A 15,020-nucleotide genomic window follows, 5' to 3' on the forward strand; every position below is an offset into this window, starting at 1 on the left:
GAAGTTACCCTTCTGCCATGGTAGGGTTTTTACGAAGAACCGAGGCTGTTTTCATTTGCACATCCCTTAATACTTTGCCAGACTTCTGCTCACTAAGTGTCATTTCAAGAAGAAGGGATGGAGGCAGGGGATGGGAGACAGGGGATGGTTGTGATGCCATGGTGAATGATGAGGCTCACACCTCTGACCTTATGGAGATCATGGGTCTTCCCACTCAATCTCCTTTCAATAGAATGTCTAGTGAATTCTAACCCCATCCGGGAACCTTAAAATATAGCAACCACTCATTTCAAGCCTTTGCTAGCTCTACAGGCAAGGAGCCCAGCTATAAATGCCATGATTCATTATTGCTCAATAGTCGTGATCAGATATATGTATGGTACAAATATCTTCAATCAAACAGCTTGTTTTTTTTTCTGATAAAATGATGTCATGCTTTTTACCTCATTCATTCATTCATTCATTCATTCTCCTTTTCTTCCATCTTTTTATTTGGTAAATAATGATTTTCATTTGTATACCTTTAGAACTGCATTAGTTAGGAAACATGCAGTTGAAAACCTAGAGTTCAGATGAAATGCAGAGAGAGGGATTATATTTGCCTAAATGAAAGGAAGGTAGGTGTTCTGGAACAAAAGGACAGAGTTTCCGAGGGAGATGGAGGGGAGGAATGAAGCAGATGAAAAAGATGACAATGTCAAATTTCCAACTCTTAATCTCATACTGAATAGGGTGAGTCAAAGTGCCTACTGCCAAGTGTGCCCCTTCCAAAAAGTGATATTCACGCATTTCCTCCAAAATGTCAATGGGCTTGGTCAACTGTCAGGCCCTCTATTGGTGTGGGTCATATCTGTTTTTAAAACTAGCACTTGAGAAGGGGATAATAACCCTGTTTGCTATTTTTTTGGGTTGGGTGTGTTTCCCCAAGCCCCTAAAAGTATAGGACCCCCACAGAGACTCAAATACATGCATCATAGTTAAGATTTCTAGGATATGGTTCTGCCCCTGCTCAGAGGAATCCAAAGGAATGGAGATGGATGGAGGGCAAACATTTTCTAAGGATAAAAGGGAGGAGTCCTGCTGTAAAAGCCACAGGAGTATTGGGGGATTCAGGATTACTACAGAGCACAGAGGGAACCCTATCATTTCAGTAGCACTGAGCATTCACTAAAGCTAGGGCTCAGCAGTATTTTGCACATTTGAGTGTTGTCTGAAATAGGATCTGTCTCAGAAAGCTTCACATGGACCCACTTTCTCTGTTCTAGCAAGGGTCACCACTGGAAAGAGAAATTTCAGATGGTCTCTTTCTTCCTATACTTACTGATTCTTTTGTCTATACCACAGTTGTCACTTCTGAAATGGGATAAAAATGCAGCTAGTTCTGGTCTGGCCCCAGGGAATAAACCAGATCAAATAGGCACTAATGATGGGACTCACTTGGAATCATGACAATTATTCAGACAATGGTTCTCACCTATCTGTTCTATCACAACTCAAGTTTGTTCTCATCATTTCAGGAAAGAAATTTTATGAATACTAACTTTTCAGATCACAAACTGTTTCAGAATTAAGGCAGAAATTTTGTGAGAGAAAACCCATGGATATTCAGAAAACTTATTTCTGATGACATTCTTGAAACAATACTTAGTGCTTTAATGCATTTTAGATAAAGAGAGTTTTTGGAATTTATATTATTGCTCAACCAAAGTTGGTGAACATCCATTTTTTTCATTTGGGTTTTATTTTGGGGAGGGAGAAAGGCATATACTACTGATAGCTTACTCCTGGCTCAATGTATAATATATAATAAAGTGACATTCTATGTACAATATCTTAGAAACTAACACAGACCCTGAAGAGTTGACATTTATATCATGCTTTTATATTTTACAAATTGCTTTCATACATGCAAGCATTTTCTCTCCTTCCACAATCTATCAAATAACTAGAGAATTTATGTAACAAACATATGACTCAATTATAACTCCCATTTTCTGACTCTACTTTTAGACTCCTTCTGTCCTTTGAAATCACAAGTCCAAGTACACAGGTATATGACTAATAGCTACTTTGAATATTACCTCCAAACATTTGGTAATTGAACATACTTACAATTTATATAGTATTATAAAATGCCAGGGCTTTGGGTCTTTAATTTACATTTTCTCCAATCAACTAAAAGACTCACTACTTCAGCGATCTGAAAGCATTAATTTAAGCACACAAAGGCAGCTGAAAAAGGAGACTCACTCTAGTAGCTTTCATTCACTCCTCGGAAAGTAGCAATTACAAGTAGATGCAAATATGGTTATGGAATGAGGTTGGAGGTGGAGCCTCACAGCCAATGAGCAGTTTTGCATTTGCATATTTTAAACCAACCAATCAATAAAGCATTTACCACATGCCAACAATGTGGATGCACAATGAAGGATTAGCTTTTACTTACACATGCTATAACTCGTCTTTAGTCAACTTGCCTCACATCAAACTGTGACTATACACACATATTCTTTCAAACATACTTTGTGTGACAGACCAAAGTATAATCATACCAATGTGATTGTTTCAACAGATTTTGTGCTTTTGCACAAATAAGAATCACTTAACAATTCCACCAAATAAGCCTAACTGGTGGCCTTATAAAAAATGACATGTCCAGGCCAGAGTGGATTAAGCCACTTGCCTTGCATATTGCCAACTGTTTTGACTTCTAGCACCATATAGGGTCTCCTGAGCACTGCCAGGAAATACCTTCAAGTACAGAGCCAAGAATAAGCTCTATGTTCTGTTGGGTATACCCCTCTGATAACCACCCCCCATAAAATGACATGCTCACCAACTTTATTTGAGCAATAATATAAACTTAAAAATGTATTTGTCTAAAAAGCATTAAAATACTAAGTATTATTTCCACAATGTCATTAGAAATAAGTGTTCCAAATATTCATGGGTTTTCACTCACAAAAGTTAGGCCTTAATACAGAAACAGTCTGTGTATGTTCTTTACAGATCTCAGTCATCATTAGAAAAATCTAAATACATCCACTGAGAAAACTATAAAAAGCTACCTCAGCGGACAATTTCTAACACAATCTCCTAACTGAATGTCTCTATAAAAAAAAGGAAAATGCTGGCATAAATAGAAAATACAGATTTTTCTACTGAAGAGTTTTGTTTCTTACATGAATAATTCTACCTAAAGGCTTTTTATCGCATAATTTTCCTAGTGTGCTATGCTTTTAAAGCCCAATATTTTCTGCCTTCACTTCGTAGTCAGAGAACGTATAGGTTTTCCCTCCCTGTTGGGCATCATTATAACAGAAACCATTTCAACATGTGACCAAGAGGCTCCCTCAGCCTTAAATTGGGTCCTTCTTCTCCAACAGGTAGTTATTTAATTTGTCTGGTTAAAAATAGACAAGCCTACCCTAGTACTTCCCATATTTCTAAAGGAAAAAAAAAAACTGGGGTGTGTATGTGTGTGTCTGTGTGTGTGTGTGTGTCTGTGTGTCTGTGTCTGTGTGTGTCTGTGTGTCTGTGTGTGTCTGTGTCTGTGTGTGTCTGTGTCTGTGTGTAATCTGTGTGTGTGGTGGAAGAAAGGTCTCAGACATGCAAATGTGTGCTTGAACACTAAGTTCCATCCCAGCACCATAAAGGGAGACATTATTTCCCCCTCAAATACATTCCCTAACTTCATTCTTCAAAGACCTTCCTATTCTTCGACAGTAAATGGGCGCGCTCCATAAATATATTTAAGCCACTTATCTAGGCCAGCTCTCCCAGGTGACGCCTGCTTCAGTACCATCCACGGAGGACACTGTGCATTTTCCTCACAAAGTAGCAGGCCATACTAATATTTTAATCAAACCACAGAGGACAATAAGAGATCTGAATGCTGGGCTGATAATCGCCTTATCACAGCATGTGAAACCTAGCTCTACTCTTCCACGGAGCCTCCGTGACGAGGCAGCCGGAGCTGCAAGAGGCCAACAATGGGGCAAGGATGAAGTGCGGTGTGCAAGAGCTCCGGATCTACATAAAAGAGATTAGAGGCGACAGCGTTCCATTTTACAGCTCAATCATATTGTGTTAGCACGCGCTTATCCGAGCGCGGACGAAATTGAAAGAGAAATAAAAAAGACTCAGGCAGATAGGAAGCAGAAAAGCGAGGCCTGAGCAATTTCCAAGGATATAAAAGGATGCTAATGGCGGGGCCCTGTCATTCTTAAAAAGGGCTATTAGGGGACCATCATCTCTTCGGGTGCCCTGACGCCCCACCAACTAAAGTCAAGCATTTTCCAAAGCCCTCATGAGTTTTTTTTTCCTTTTCCCAGATAAAATATGTATGGTCAAGTTTCATAACAACATACTTTTTCATTTATAGGATTTATTAAAGTAAGTCAACTAATTCAATTCACTGATTTAAAAAATTCCATATATAATTTCTTCTAATATTTTGTTGCATTCTTTTTCTATATGATTTTTAAGTTTTTAATCACTGTGATTTTTTATAATGCCACAAAGGTAAATAGACAAAGTATATTTCCAGCCGGGCAGAATGGCTACTGATGCTATCTTTGATGTTAGACTTAATTAAAAGAAAATGTGCGCATGTGAAAGAGAGAAAGTGAGAGAGTGAGAGTAAAAGCAGGCACTTAGCATATTTCGTAAAATATTTCACCTTTTAATTTGAACAAGAAAGCACCATAAGAACAATATGTTCTCAAAAGAAAACTTGGGTAAAATTGCATTTCAACTTGGATTTTGTTCCAGCTGACAGCAGTTCTAGTATCAGGAATGCCATTTTACTATTATGGAGGCAGAAATGTGACTTTTATCTTCCTATACTCCCTTGTCTTCCACCATCCTGAACTAGATCATGCCCTGCCCCTGACCTTGAGTTTGACCAATTCTCTGAACTAGTGCCTCTCTCCTGTCTCAACACCCAATACAGCACAATCACTTCGAAAAAAATTGCAAGAAATTTCTGTTAATTCTTGCTTTGCTAATCCCTTTCTGAAAAGCCAAGATACTACTTGCAATCACTAAAAACACCCTTGGGGTATCAGAGAGACCTGAGCTGTGAATCATCCCCCATGTGGCCTCCTCTGGCATTTGTGATGGGGACAAAAATCACATCCACGCGCACCAATTCTAAGCCTCAGGATAGGACTGAACACATAATCGTCTAGTAATTGTTTCCACCACTGGAAATGCTGTTACTCATCGTTATTTAAAGTTACTGTCTTCATGGCCCTTGCTAGAACTCTCAAGTGTTAACATTTCTTTGGAAGCTGACATTTCAACCTAGAAACACATATGAATTAGAAGCATTTTATCATTGACTTCTTTCTACCGGACAAAGTAGAAGGCATCTGGATTTTTACTGGTCTTTACAATGGAAGGGTTCTACTACATCAGTATATTGATTTCACAAATTTTTTAATTCAAGGACAACATGGGCAGTGTCCTCTGAAATAATGGGTAAGTCAGTATCGAAGGAACAAGCAGTCTTTTAAGGTATTGTTATCAAGAATCGTACTGTGAAGAATACTTTGAAAAAGGTTACTTCAAATACCATCAACCAGGAGACTAAATTCTTCTAGTTTTACTCCCAGAAGCAATGCAGAATATACAGGGGACCCATTCGAAAATGTGGGCCGGGGCTGGAGAGATAGCATGGAGGTAAGGCGTTTGCCTTTCATGCAAGAGGTCATCGGTTCGAATCCCAGCGTCCCATATGGTCCCCCCGTGCCTGCCAGGAGCAATTTCTGAGCCTGGAGCCAGAAATAACCCCTGAGCACTGCCAGGTGTGACCCAAAAACCACAAAAAAAAAAAAAAAAAAAAAAAAAAAGAAAATGTGGGCCAATGTTTTGATCTCCCTTTGCTTGCTATGTTTGAATCATGCAAAATGTTTCCTTGTTTATGGCTTAGAACAATGAATCTCAACTGCAAAGCATGGGGGTAATTTCCCTACTTTCCCATGATCAATGTTAGAAGATATTTTGCTTGTCACAAGCAAAGGCTTGCCAGGTAGGTGGTCAAAAATGCTGCTATTTAATCTGATAATGGACAGACAATTAGGACTGTCTCTGATCCCAAAGAATAATATGATCAAGACAGAAAAACTCCAGATATCATTATCTGAGTTCAAATAATGCTATTTTACACATGTGAGTTTATGTGTACTCCCCTTATTAGGGGGATTGTACTTGAGCCATATCCAGCACCAAAGCAGAGTTAACCATGTGCAAGACAAGAACCCTTATCTTCTGTACTATCTGTGTGTGTTCTTATGTGTGCATAATGGATTTATCTATACAAAGAGGTGAATACAGAAGTCTGTATGCTCTAAATTATTAACTTTAAATAGCATCTGTAGACACTTGAACAAATTACTTTTTTTTTTGCTTGAAAACCCTTTATAATGTTTCCCTCCACTTCCATTTTTCTCTGTTGCTTAAACCAACCTCTGCTTTCTTTCTACCATAATTCCCCAAGTGCCTTACCATTTTATATATATATATATATGTATATATATACACATATATATGTATATAGATGCTTTTATCTAAAAAGCCGTATATGTAAGATCACAACCCAAATAGCAGTAGTAACTGTAGTAACCACCCACATGATCAGATTCTCATCCTTCTTTTAGACAGAGCTTACCTCTGTGTAAGGGATCCTCTAAGGGAAACAGTCAAGCTCACCTATTTAACTAGTTTTGACTTAATTTCGAGGGCTTTATTAGCAAACAGTGTAAGACAAAGTAGCTGGTATAATACAGAGTGATGTTTAAATTAGTTTACAATTTGCTTGGCCTCATCGAGAGCTGCAGCGAACAAAGCCATTCAGAAATGTCAGCTGTGTTCCTAACCACTGTAACAAATTGTCGCCCGAACACTGCACACTTAATGACTTCAAATTAGCTTCACCGCGATAGCGCCTGACACTTCGTTACGACTGTTAGCAACATAGCTGGCGTATCACGACCCATAAATTGGTTTCAGTGTGGGCTGGGAAAGGAACTTCCATCAATTTGATTAAAGAAATTACTGTAGCATTCAAAGCAGAAAGACAAACTAGTTTAAGGAGACAGAAAGAAGTTCACTGTACCAGAAAAACATGCATCGTCGTTCAAAAACTTGTTTCCCCACTCTCCGTGAATAGAAATTCAGACCCAACAAAGATGGATATTGGAGGAGTCAAATTCTAAAAAATTGTTGGACACTTAAGACATATAAAAACCCTCCTGTTAAGTTACTATGTGAGAAAGGCACAGCATTCTTGACTCAACACTTAGTTTCCTATCATAAATGCCTGATAAATCTTTAATTGTAAACCAAAGCCACACTTGTGACTAAGGCTATCAATTCTGCATAAATAGCATCAGAAACAACCAGAGGAATGATTCTTCAAGTCAGAAAAGGGGCATGAGGATCCAGCTGACATAACAAAAACATTTATTTTCAAGTGCCAAGAAAAAAAGTATGATTTTTTAAAATAAAAAATTCGGGAGTTTTACAGGGATCAAGAAATATTTTTTTCAAAAAATTAAAATCATTATCATGTACAGGTCAAAAGATTCCTTAAGGTAGGAAGAGCTAATTAGCAAGAGTTCCAGGTGAGTTTGATGTAAAAAAGGTTAATTGTCCTCTTAGGACCAGAAAACTCTGCAATAGTTAGGAGGAAAACAAAGGCAAGAGGAATTATAGCTGCAGCCCAAGGAGAACCTATGCAAACTGCCTGAGAAGCCTCAAGAATTCTTGAAAGCCTGAGCTCTACCCTTTCCGAAAAGCATACCTGGAATATGCTTGGCCCAGCCAATGATGACCACCAGCTCCCGGTCAGCCAGGTCACACAGGGTGGTGAGCGCCTTGATGTCGCTGTCAGGGACTGTGGGGTCTGGCATGGCGTAGATCTTCTCGGGTTCAGCAACCAGCAAATGTGAGACGATCTTGTTATCTGTAGGGTCAGAGCATAGCCCTGCAAATCACTAGCAGTACTATGGCACAAACACAGATATGAACATTGAAATTATTTATCTACTTATTTTTATAGAAGGTGTTTCTTTGCACCAGGCAGTGCTCCTTGCTTACTCCTGACTCTGTGTTCAGTGCTTAGGGGACCAGGCAGTGCTGAGGGTTGATCCAGGGTGTAGCCCTAGTGCAGGGCATTCCCAAGTTCTCTTTCAAGCCACTTTCATACACTCTAAACAATGCTATATTTTGAAAGACAATTCAGCTGCCCTCCAACCTATGTCCATATTTCATTACTGTTTCTCTAGATGTATGTTTATTTAGTAAACAATGTCTCAGGGCAGTCACAGTAAGAAATAGCTGATGTGGTCATTCTTCAAGGCGGCTCTTCCTTCTTTGCCTTGTCTGGAAGAAAACAGGCCCAGAACGAAGTGTTTAGGGCAAAACAGACAGACGAGAAGTGCTTTTTTTTTTTTTTTAGGCATGCTTGTGTATGTTTAAGTGGGATTTGGGAAATCATATTAAATAGTACCTAATAGTTTAGAAAAAAAAGTCTCCACAATAAGCCATGGAAATATAAACTAAAATGTGTGTGTTGAAGAAAAGTGGGGGCAAAGAATTACTAATGCTCAGAATCATTATAATGGGCCAGAAAGTCATTAATTGCTTTAATTCCTTCCAGGAGGGCAAAGGTCAAGGCCCTCTGCTAGGGTGAAGGAAGGGCCTGTCTAACTATCTCTGCGGGATGCATTAAAGAGAATCTCTCCAGCCTCCCCACCCCCAGGCCCAGCCAATCTCCCAGAAAGAGCCAATATCAGTTTCTAGAACAGTCCTCCTACTTGAGGGTGATAGTATTTTCTCTCTGGCATGTCGAATTCTTTAATCATGTGTTCCTCTGTTGTCTTTATTGCATGCTCTGGTTCAGAGGTATCTGTCTGAAATTTGTGATATATGTGTTTAAAGTCCTTCATAAACGAAGCCCCCTAGATAAATGGAAACCATTGTGCTCCGATGTATTTTACTGCTGGGAGCATGTGAGAATATATGGGAGGGGCTGTAAAAACCCTGGTCCTAGGATCATATTCTCTTGTTGGGCCTTTTTCCCCTATTTTGATCTGTAGCTTTTGATTTTATACTCTTTTCTAAAGGAGAGGAGAAAGGTGCAGTGCAAATAAACCCCAGCATTTCAAGTTCCATTTGTTGTTGCTCTAGGAAATGACAAGGATTTTAGTATTCAAAGCCAAGTTTTCTCTGGGGCAACCAGATATTTTTCTTTATAATTTTTTAACTTTGCAGCTCAAAGTGAAAAGACTTCCTACACCTCAGAATTTGAAGCACAGCCTTCCTTTAGTCGCCTTTCACCAAAAAAACAAGGACACTTATCCAAACTACAATTAGTTTTTTTTTTTGGGGGGGGCAGATTAAAAAATGGATTACTAATGTCTAGCATAAGAATAATTTGCCTACTAGAACTCCTGAGTTGAATACATTTAAACTTCCCAAGTTCCAGCTGTTTCAGCAACACCCAAATAACCGGGTTCTTATTGATACTACAATAGTATTAATTTACAGCCTTTTTTACTTCTGATTTTCATTATTCTATATAGACCAAGATGAAGACAGTCATAATTTTGAAAAACTACTACAATGGCTGTGGCCACTATTTAAATTCACTTTGTTAGAGTGTCATAAAATTTATACAAATGAAAAAAAAAGAATAATTTGCCACATTAACTATAAATAGTTGACAAAATGAAGGTAGCAATATTGAATTATTATCAAATAAAAAAGTACAGAATTGAGAGATATTCCAAATGTTATTTTTTTCCTAGAAAATAATTGCAAAAACATTTTTCTCAACTCTGAAAATTTATATTATCTGCAGAGAAAGACATTGTTTCTTATATTCCCAACAGAATTTACACCTTGGATTCTTCCTTATTTTTGGAAAAGTTGTAAACTTTAATTGCTCTCACAAGACTACAAATCCTCTCAACCACAAGATTATCAGGATGCAAAGGAAAAGCTTGATAAAGGGAGCAAAAAGGAGAAGTTTGAGTCTCCTAGAGTTCAAGGAAAAACACTATATGCTTCAGAAAATGGACTCACTCACAGATCTATTCCTAAGTAAATCTTACTTAATGTTTCCCTAATTAGAATCAATAGAACCCAATTTTCAATGCTGAGTTTCTCTCATCTACAATCAAGATCAGCCCAGCCCTTGTCTCTGGACACTTTATCTGACAGAATCTAAAAAAATTAAGTTTTATAAATGTTGGTTACCAAAACAAACTAATTGGATGGACTGAGAAAAATTAACACAGAGACCTTGAGATAATGAACAATAATTAGGAGTGCTCTTTATCCACAACAAATAGAGCTCGTTGGAAAGGTTGCAATGTTGTGGAAAGTAACTCCACAAGCCACTTTCCAATTCCTCAGTTGACACAGGAAACCCTCCATGATCCCTGGCATGATCCCTTGCCCTTCCAAAGGGGCCTTACCATTCTCTCCACTGAGGGAATTTACAATGTACCTGTCAGTAATGTTCAGTCCATCGCAGGAGAAATGGGCCATCTGGGCAGTGCCAAATCCTGGAGGACGCAAACCCTGCTGAAATTCAGCTTGTGCTTTCATCGCACTATATTTTATTATCAGAAAGTTGCTTTTTTTGTATTATTATAATATGCAAAATCTGCTTCCTGCAGGCCTAGATGGCATTTGTAGGATGCCAGACAGCTCTTGTAGGCTGGGGGGAAGCCAGATTGGACAATTGAAGGTATAATCAACATAATGATTTTTGGAAAGGCAAAAGGAAACGGCACCATATGTTCACTTAAGCCTTCGTTTTCTGTAATAAAAAAAAAAAAAAAAAAAAAAAAGGGCTGGTTTTCCTTTGCCCAGCTAGTATGTCCTCTTTACATTGTGGGACCTGCTTGATTGATTCAGCACGTGCCCAGAAACTCGAGCTAGTGTGCTCCGCAGCGGCCCCTCCTGGATCCCCTAAGCTAGCCCCTTTTTCTCTTCCTCGAAAGCAGATGGGAAAAGAGCAGGTCCAGAGAGGAGAGAATGCAGCCCAACCCTCTGAGTCCCAGACAGTCCCTCTGAGCCAGCCGCCAAGCCTAAACATGCCAAGGGGCTCTCTCTAAACTCCCTCTACTAGGCTACTTGCTTTGAACTGATTTCTCTGGAAAGGAAACGTTGTTAAGGCCGTAATCTGTCTCCCAGCCTTGGGTGCTAAGTGCAATGGGGCCTGCATTTGAGTCCTACAAAACAGCTACCCTTTCCGATTACAACCTGACATAAAACTCCTGGCCCTTGTCAGAAACAATTCCTAATTCCCAGGAAGGCTTAAATCAAGACACCAAACCCTACTTTGCCTGTTATTCAGAAGGCCCATTCCACTGTTAATCTCTTGCCAGGGAGTGTGTTAACCTTCTATAGTCGCCAATTAATGAGGCTCTTAATGTTTTTTTCACGGGGAGGCTGAACAGTCAGACTCATTTAGGGAGCAAAAACCACAAAACTCACTTACTTGGGAAATCTGAAAGGAACAACTCCAATGAACTAATGACCACAGAGCAATCTGTTTATGTACCTCTGGAACAAGGAATGGCAAAATGCACACAGCATTAAGTGATGCCTTCCTGTGCTTAAGCTTTTACACAAGGACCAGGTACAAGAAGGCAGGTGGGAGTGAGAGGGAGAGAGAAAAAGGATGATTTGCTGAATTGCTGCTGGTCTTCCAAGGCCAATCCTTGGGAACAGAGGAATGGCTGCCCAGCTAACAGAAGTCTCCCTAAATGTATGAGAGTTGGGCCCGACAAAGTTATTTTTCTCACCAAACTTAACAAATGGTCTAACGAGAATGCACTGACAGTGTTTCAGATGATCTCTTGAATGGTTTCAGATATATCTATTTTACACAATTATATTAGAATATTGAAGTTTAATAAAAATATGTTTTAATTAACAGTTAATTAATTTGTTAACTAACAATTAATCAAAGCAATATGGTTACATGTTGCCCTTGTCTTCATCCTATAGCTTACAAGATAACTTGGGCTCACAAAGATATAAAAAAATTAGGGTTCATACTCCCTTTTTGGTGTGATCATTCATGAAAGTATATTCATGCTCATATTTCTATTTTTCCTAGTTATAGGTAAGCTACAGTTTCATGCATATAGAAAAGGGGAGGAACAATGCAGAAGAACTGAATGTACAAGAAAAATAATTGATTTTGGTGAAAACGTGGTCAGTTTCTGCCACCTTTTTTTTTTACACTTCAGTGTTGAGCAACAATGTATGTTGGAGGGAAGGTCAGAAGCTGGGGGAGGCTTTTCTGCAGGGCCACACCCAACCTCCTGTTGTACTTACATGGCTTTTTGGCTGGCTGGACCAGCTGAGGGTTCAGGTAAGGGCTGTTCTCTGCATCTATTCTACGCTTGTACTTCTGTCGGCCTCCACGTACTCTGTCCAGACGCACCCCTGAGGACAAAGAAAGAGAGGTTCAGACTTTACTTCTGAGTTGGTTATCTTGAAACCTGCGGCACACTAGGATGTGGCTTAATTTAGCACAAATTGCCGCACTGGTGTCAATGTGTTGAACCAAGATGAGTAGCAATTAGAAACCAGATCTGTCAGAAGATAGCCCTAAACAGTGTGGGAATGCCATCAAAACAGAAGCACACAACTAAAGGAAAGGCATGCTTCCATCTGAGTTGTGATAAAGAGCTGTTATCTGAGGCTGCCCTTGCTTTTCTAAGACAACATCCATCTTGTTCTCTTTGATCAAACATACCCTAAAGTCTCATGGATAGGAGGGGATAGATCAGGAGCTAACCAGCCACCCCACACCAGCCAAACAGATCACTCATCAAGGAACTGTGGAATGCAGTAAAGTGAACACAATATCTCTCTATTAGAGATGAGTAGAGAGGAAGATGAGAATCAAGTACAGCTCTGTCTTGTAATACCAACAGTTCAGGAAAATGTCACTGACATTGCAGCATCTATTTACATTTTCAAATGAAGCAAAACTAGAAGAAGGTTTGGGCTGAGCACAGGACAGAAAAATGAACATCTAGAACAAATGCACGTGAATGGAACATTGAAATAAAGTCAGACAAGTTAGATGGTGGTGAAGGAAGACTGCAAGCAAAGGTAGGCTAGTATTTATGAAAACTTTTCCTTAAGAATGACAGGTTGGATAAAGATTCAGGGAGTTATGGTTGGCGGCAGATTTTAGAGATTAAGAAAATAAGGCAAAGAGACAAAAAGGATTCTTTTTTATTTTTATACTTTTTGGGGTTTGAGGTCACAACCAGCAGTGCTCAGTGGTTACACCTGGCTCTGTGCTCAGAAATTGCTCCTGGCAGGCATGGGGACTACATGGGATCCTGGGATTTGAACTACCATCCATCCTGGATCAGCTGCTTGCAAGGCAAACACCCTAACACTGTGCTAGCTCTCCAGACTTAGGATTCAATTTTTTTAATGTTTCATTTAACCAATGGAATGCTGGAGAATATGTTAACAAGTTAGTTTCCAGTATATTATTACAAAATTTAGGAAAGGCAATATATAGATCTTTATCAGACTAAGGGAGGATTACTTGAAAGCTCACATAAATAGAGAAAATCCTATTCTAGTATGAAATAGGGCCTTAATTGATTAAAGGAATACCATTGTCTATTAATATACATGCTTCATTTACCAGCACAATTTTGTGTTTATCCTTTGGCAATTCTCAGACTTTTCAGAAGATATATTTGCTGAAGAGTATAATCAGTGCCATTATTTTACTGAAGAGCTTCTCCAAACCTTGAACATGAAAATAGATGGCCAAAATCTAAGAGGAGGCACAGTCTATATTTCCCCAAGTCCTATTGGGTATTACTATTTATTAATATCATATGAAATGCATATGATGGATTTTACAAGTTCTTTAAACAGTCTGGGAAAGGTCAACCCCTCCTGTGAATCAGGAAGAAAGTATTTATGTGCTCCTTGAAACTACTGCGTGAGCATGAGTGCCAAAGGATTCCTTCCTGCAACTTTTATTTTATTCATTCATTCATTTATTTATTTATTTTTCTTTTGGGGCCATATCCTATGATGCTCATGGGTTACTCCTGGCAATTCGTTCAGAAATTGCTCCTGGCTTGAGGTACCATATGGGATGCTGGGGATCAAACCAAGGTCTGTCCTGGATCATCTGCGTGCAAGGCAAAAGCCTTACTGCTTGCTATCACTTTAGCCCCTATTTCCTGCACCTTTTAAAACATGAGATATATGTTACAAAATTTCAGTTTGTGGGGTTTTTTTTGGTTTTTTTTTTTTGGTTTTTTTTTTTGGTTTTTTTTTTTGGTTTTTTTTTTTGGGGGGGGGTCACACCCAGCAGTGCTCAGGGGTTACTCCTGACTCTACACTCAGAAATCGCTCCTGGCAGGCTCAGGGGACCATATGGGATCCCAGGATTCAAACCACCATCCTTTTGCATGCAAAGCAAACATCTTACCTCCATGCTATCTCACTGGTCCCCAGAATTTCAGTATTATTAAACCAGATCTAATTTCCATGAATTGTTTAAAGTCAGATCATAATAATGCTCTCCTTTAGGATGTTAGATTTATGCAACCATTTACTCACTGCTACTGGGGAGAAAACACCATTCAGTAAAACTGGGTTTTCTTTCTTTAATTTTAGAATAATATATAAGAATCCCTAAACACTCATAATAATATGATTCAATTGGACCAAGCAGAACTTCAGAAAGATGACTACTATTTATTTATTTGTGTAGCATGAAAAATAGGCAGGCTTATTCATATGAGTCATAAAAATAAAAACCTTTAAATTTGAATGGTATTTTAAATGGTCTGATAAAATAATATCAAACATACATCATGACAGTGTTCTTATTTATTCAGAAAATATCTGTCATTAATATTTTCTCAGAAAAGTATATTTAAGAAGATTAAAGACATCTATAAAATTAAAATGCCAAGTTTCAAGTGATAGCCATATGAGAG

General features: G+C 38.7%; 1 protein-coding gene and 1 long non-coding RNA gene across 9 annotated transcripts in view; both read right to left on the reverse strand.

The window, feature by feature from the left end:
- The window catches only part of LOC126003365 (uncharacterized), a 1,166,220-nt gene that overhangs the window by 258,542 nt on the left and 892,658 nt on the right, over positions 1-15,020 (reverse strand). The gene's annotated exons all lie outside the window — the stretch shown is intronic.
- The window catches only part of ESRRG (estrogen related receptor gamma), a 530,543-nt gene that overhangs the window by 50,780 nt on the left and 464,743 nt on the right, over positions 1-15,020 (reverse strand). For all 8 annotated transcript variants that reach the window (XM_049769525.1, XM_049769526.1, XM_049769523.1 and 5 more), the window contains 2 exons: positions 12,364-12,474; positions 7,808-7,969 (listed from right to left, as the gene is read on the reverse strand). In XM_049769525.1, the coding sequence (XP_049625482.1) occupies positions 7,808-7,969; positions 12,364-12,474 (273 nt within the window). The remainder of the gene's footprint in view (positions 1-7,807; positions 7,970-12,363; positions 12,475-15,020) is intronic.

Source organism: Suncus etruscus, chromosome 3 (assembly GCF_024139225.1).
Source record: "Suncus etruscus isolate mSunEtr1 chromosome 3, mSunEtr1.pri.cur, whole genome shotgun sequence".
Taxonomy (NCBI): Eukaryota; Metazoa; Chordata; class Mammalia; order Eulipotyphla; family Soricidae; genus Suncus; species Suncus etruscus.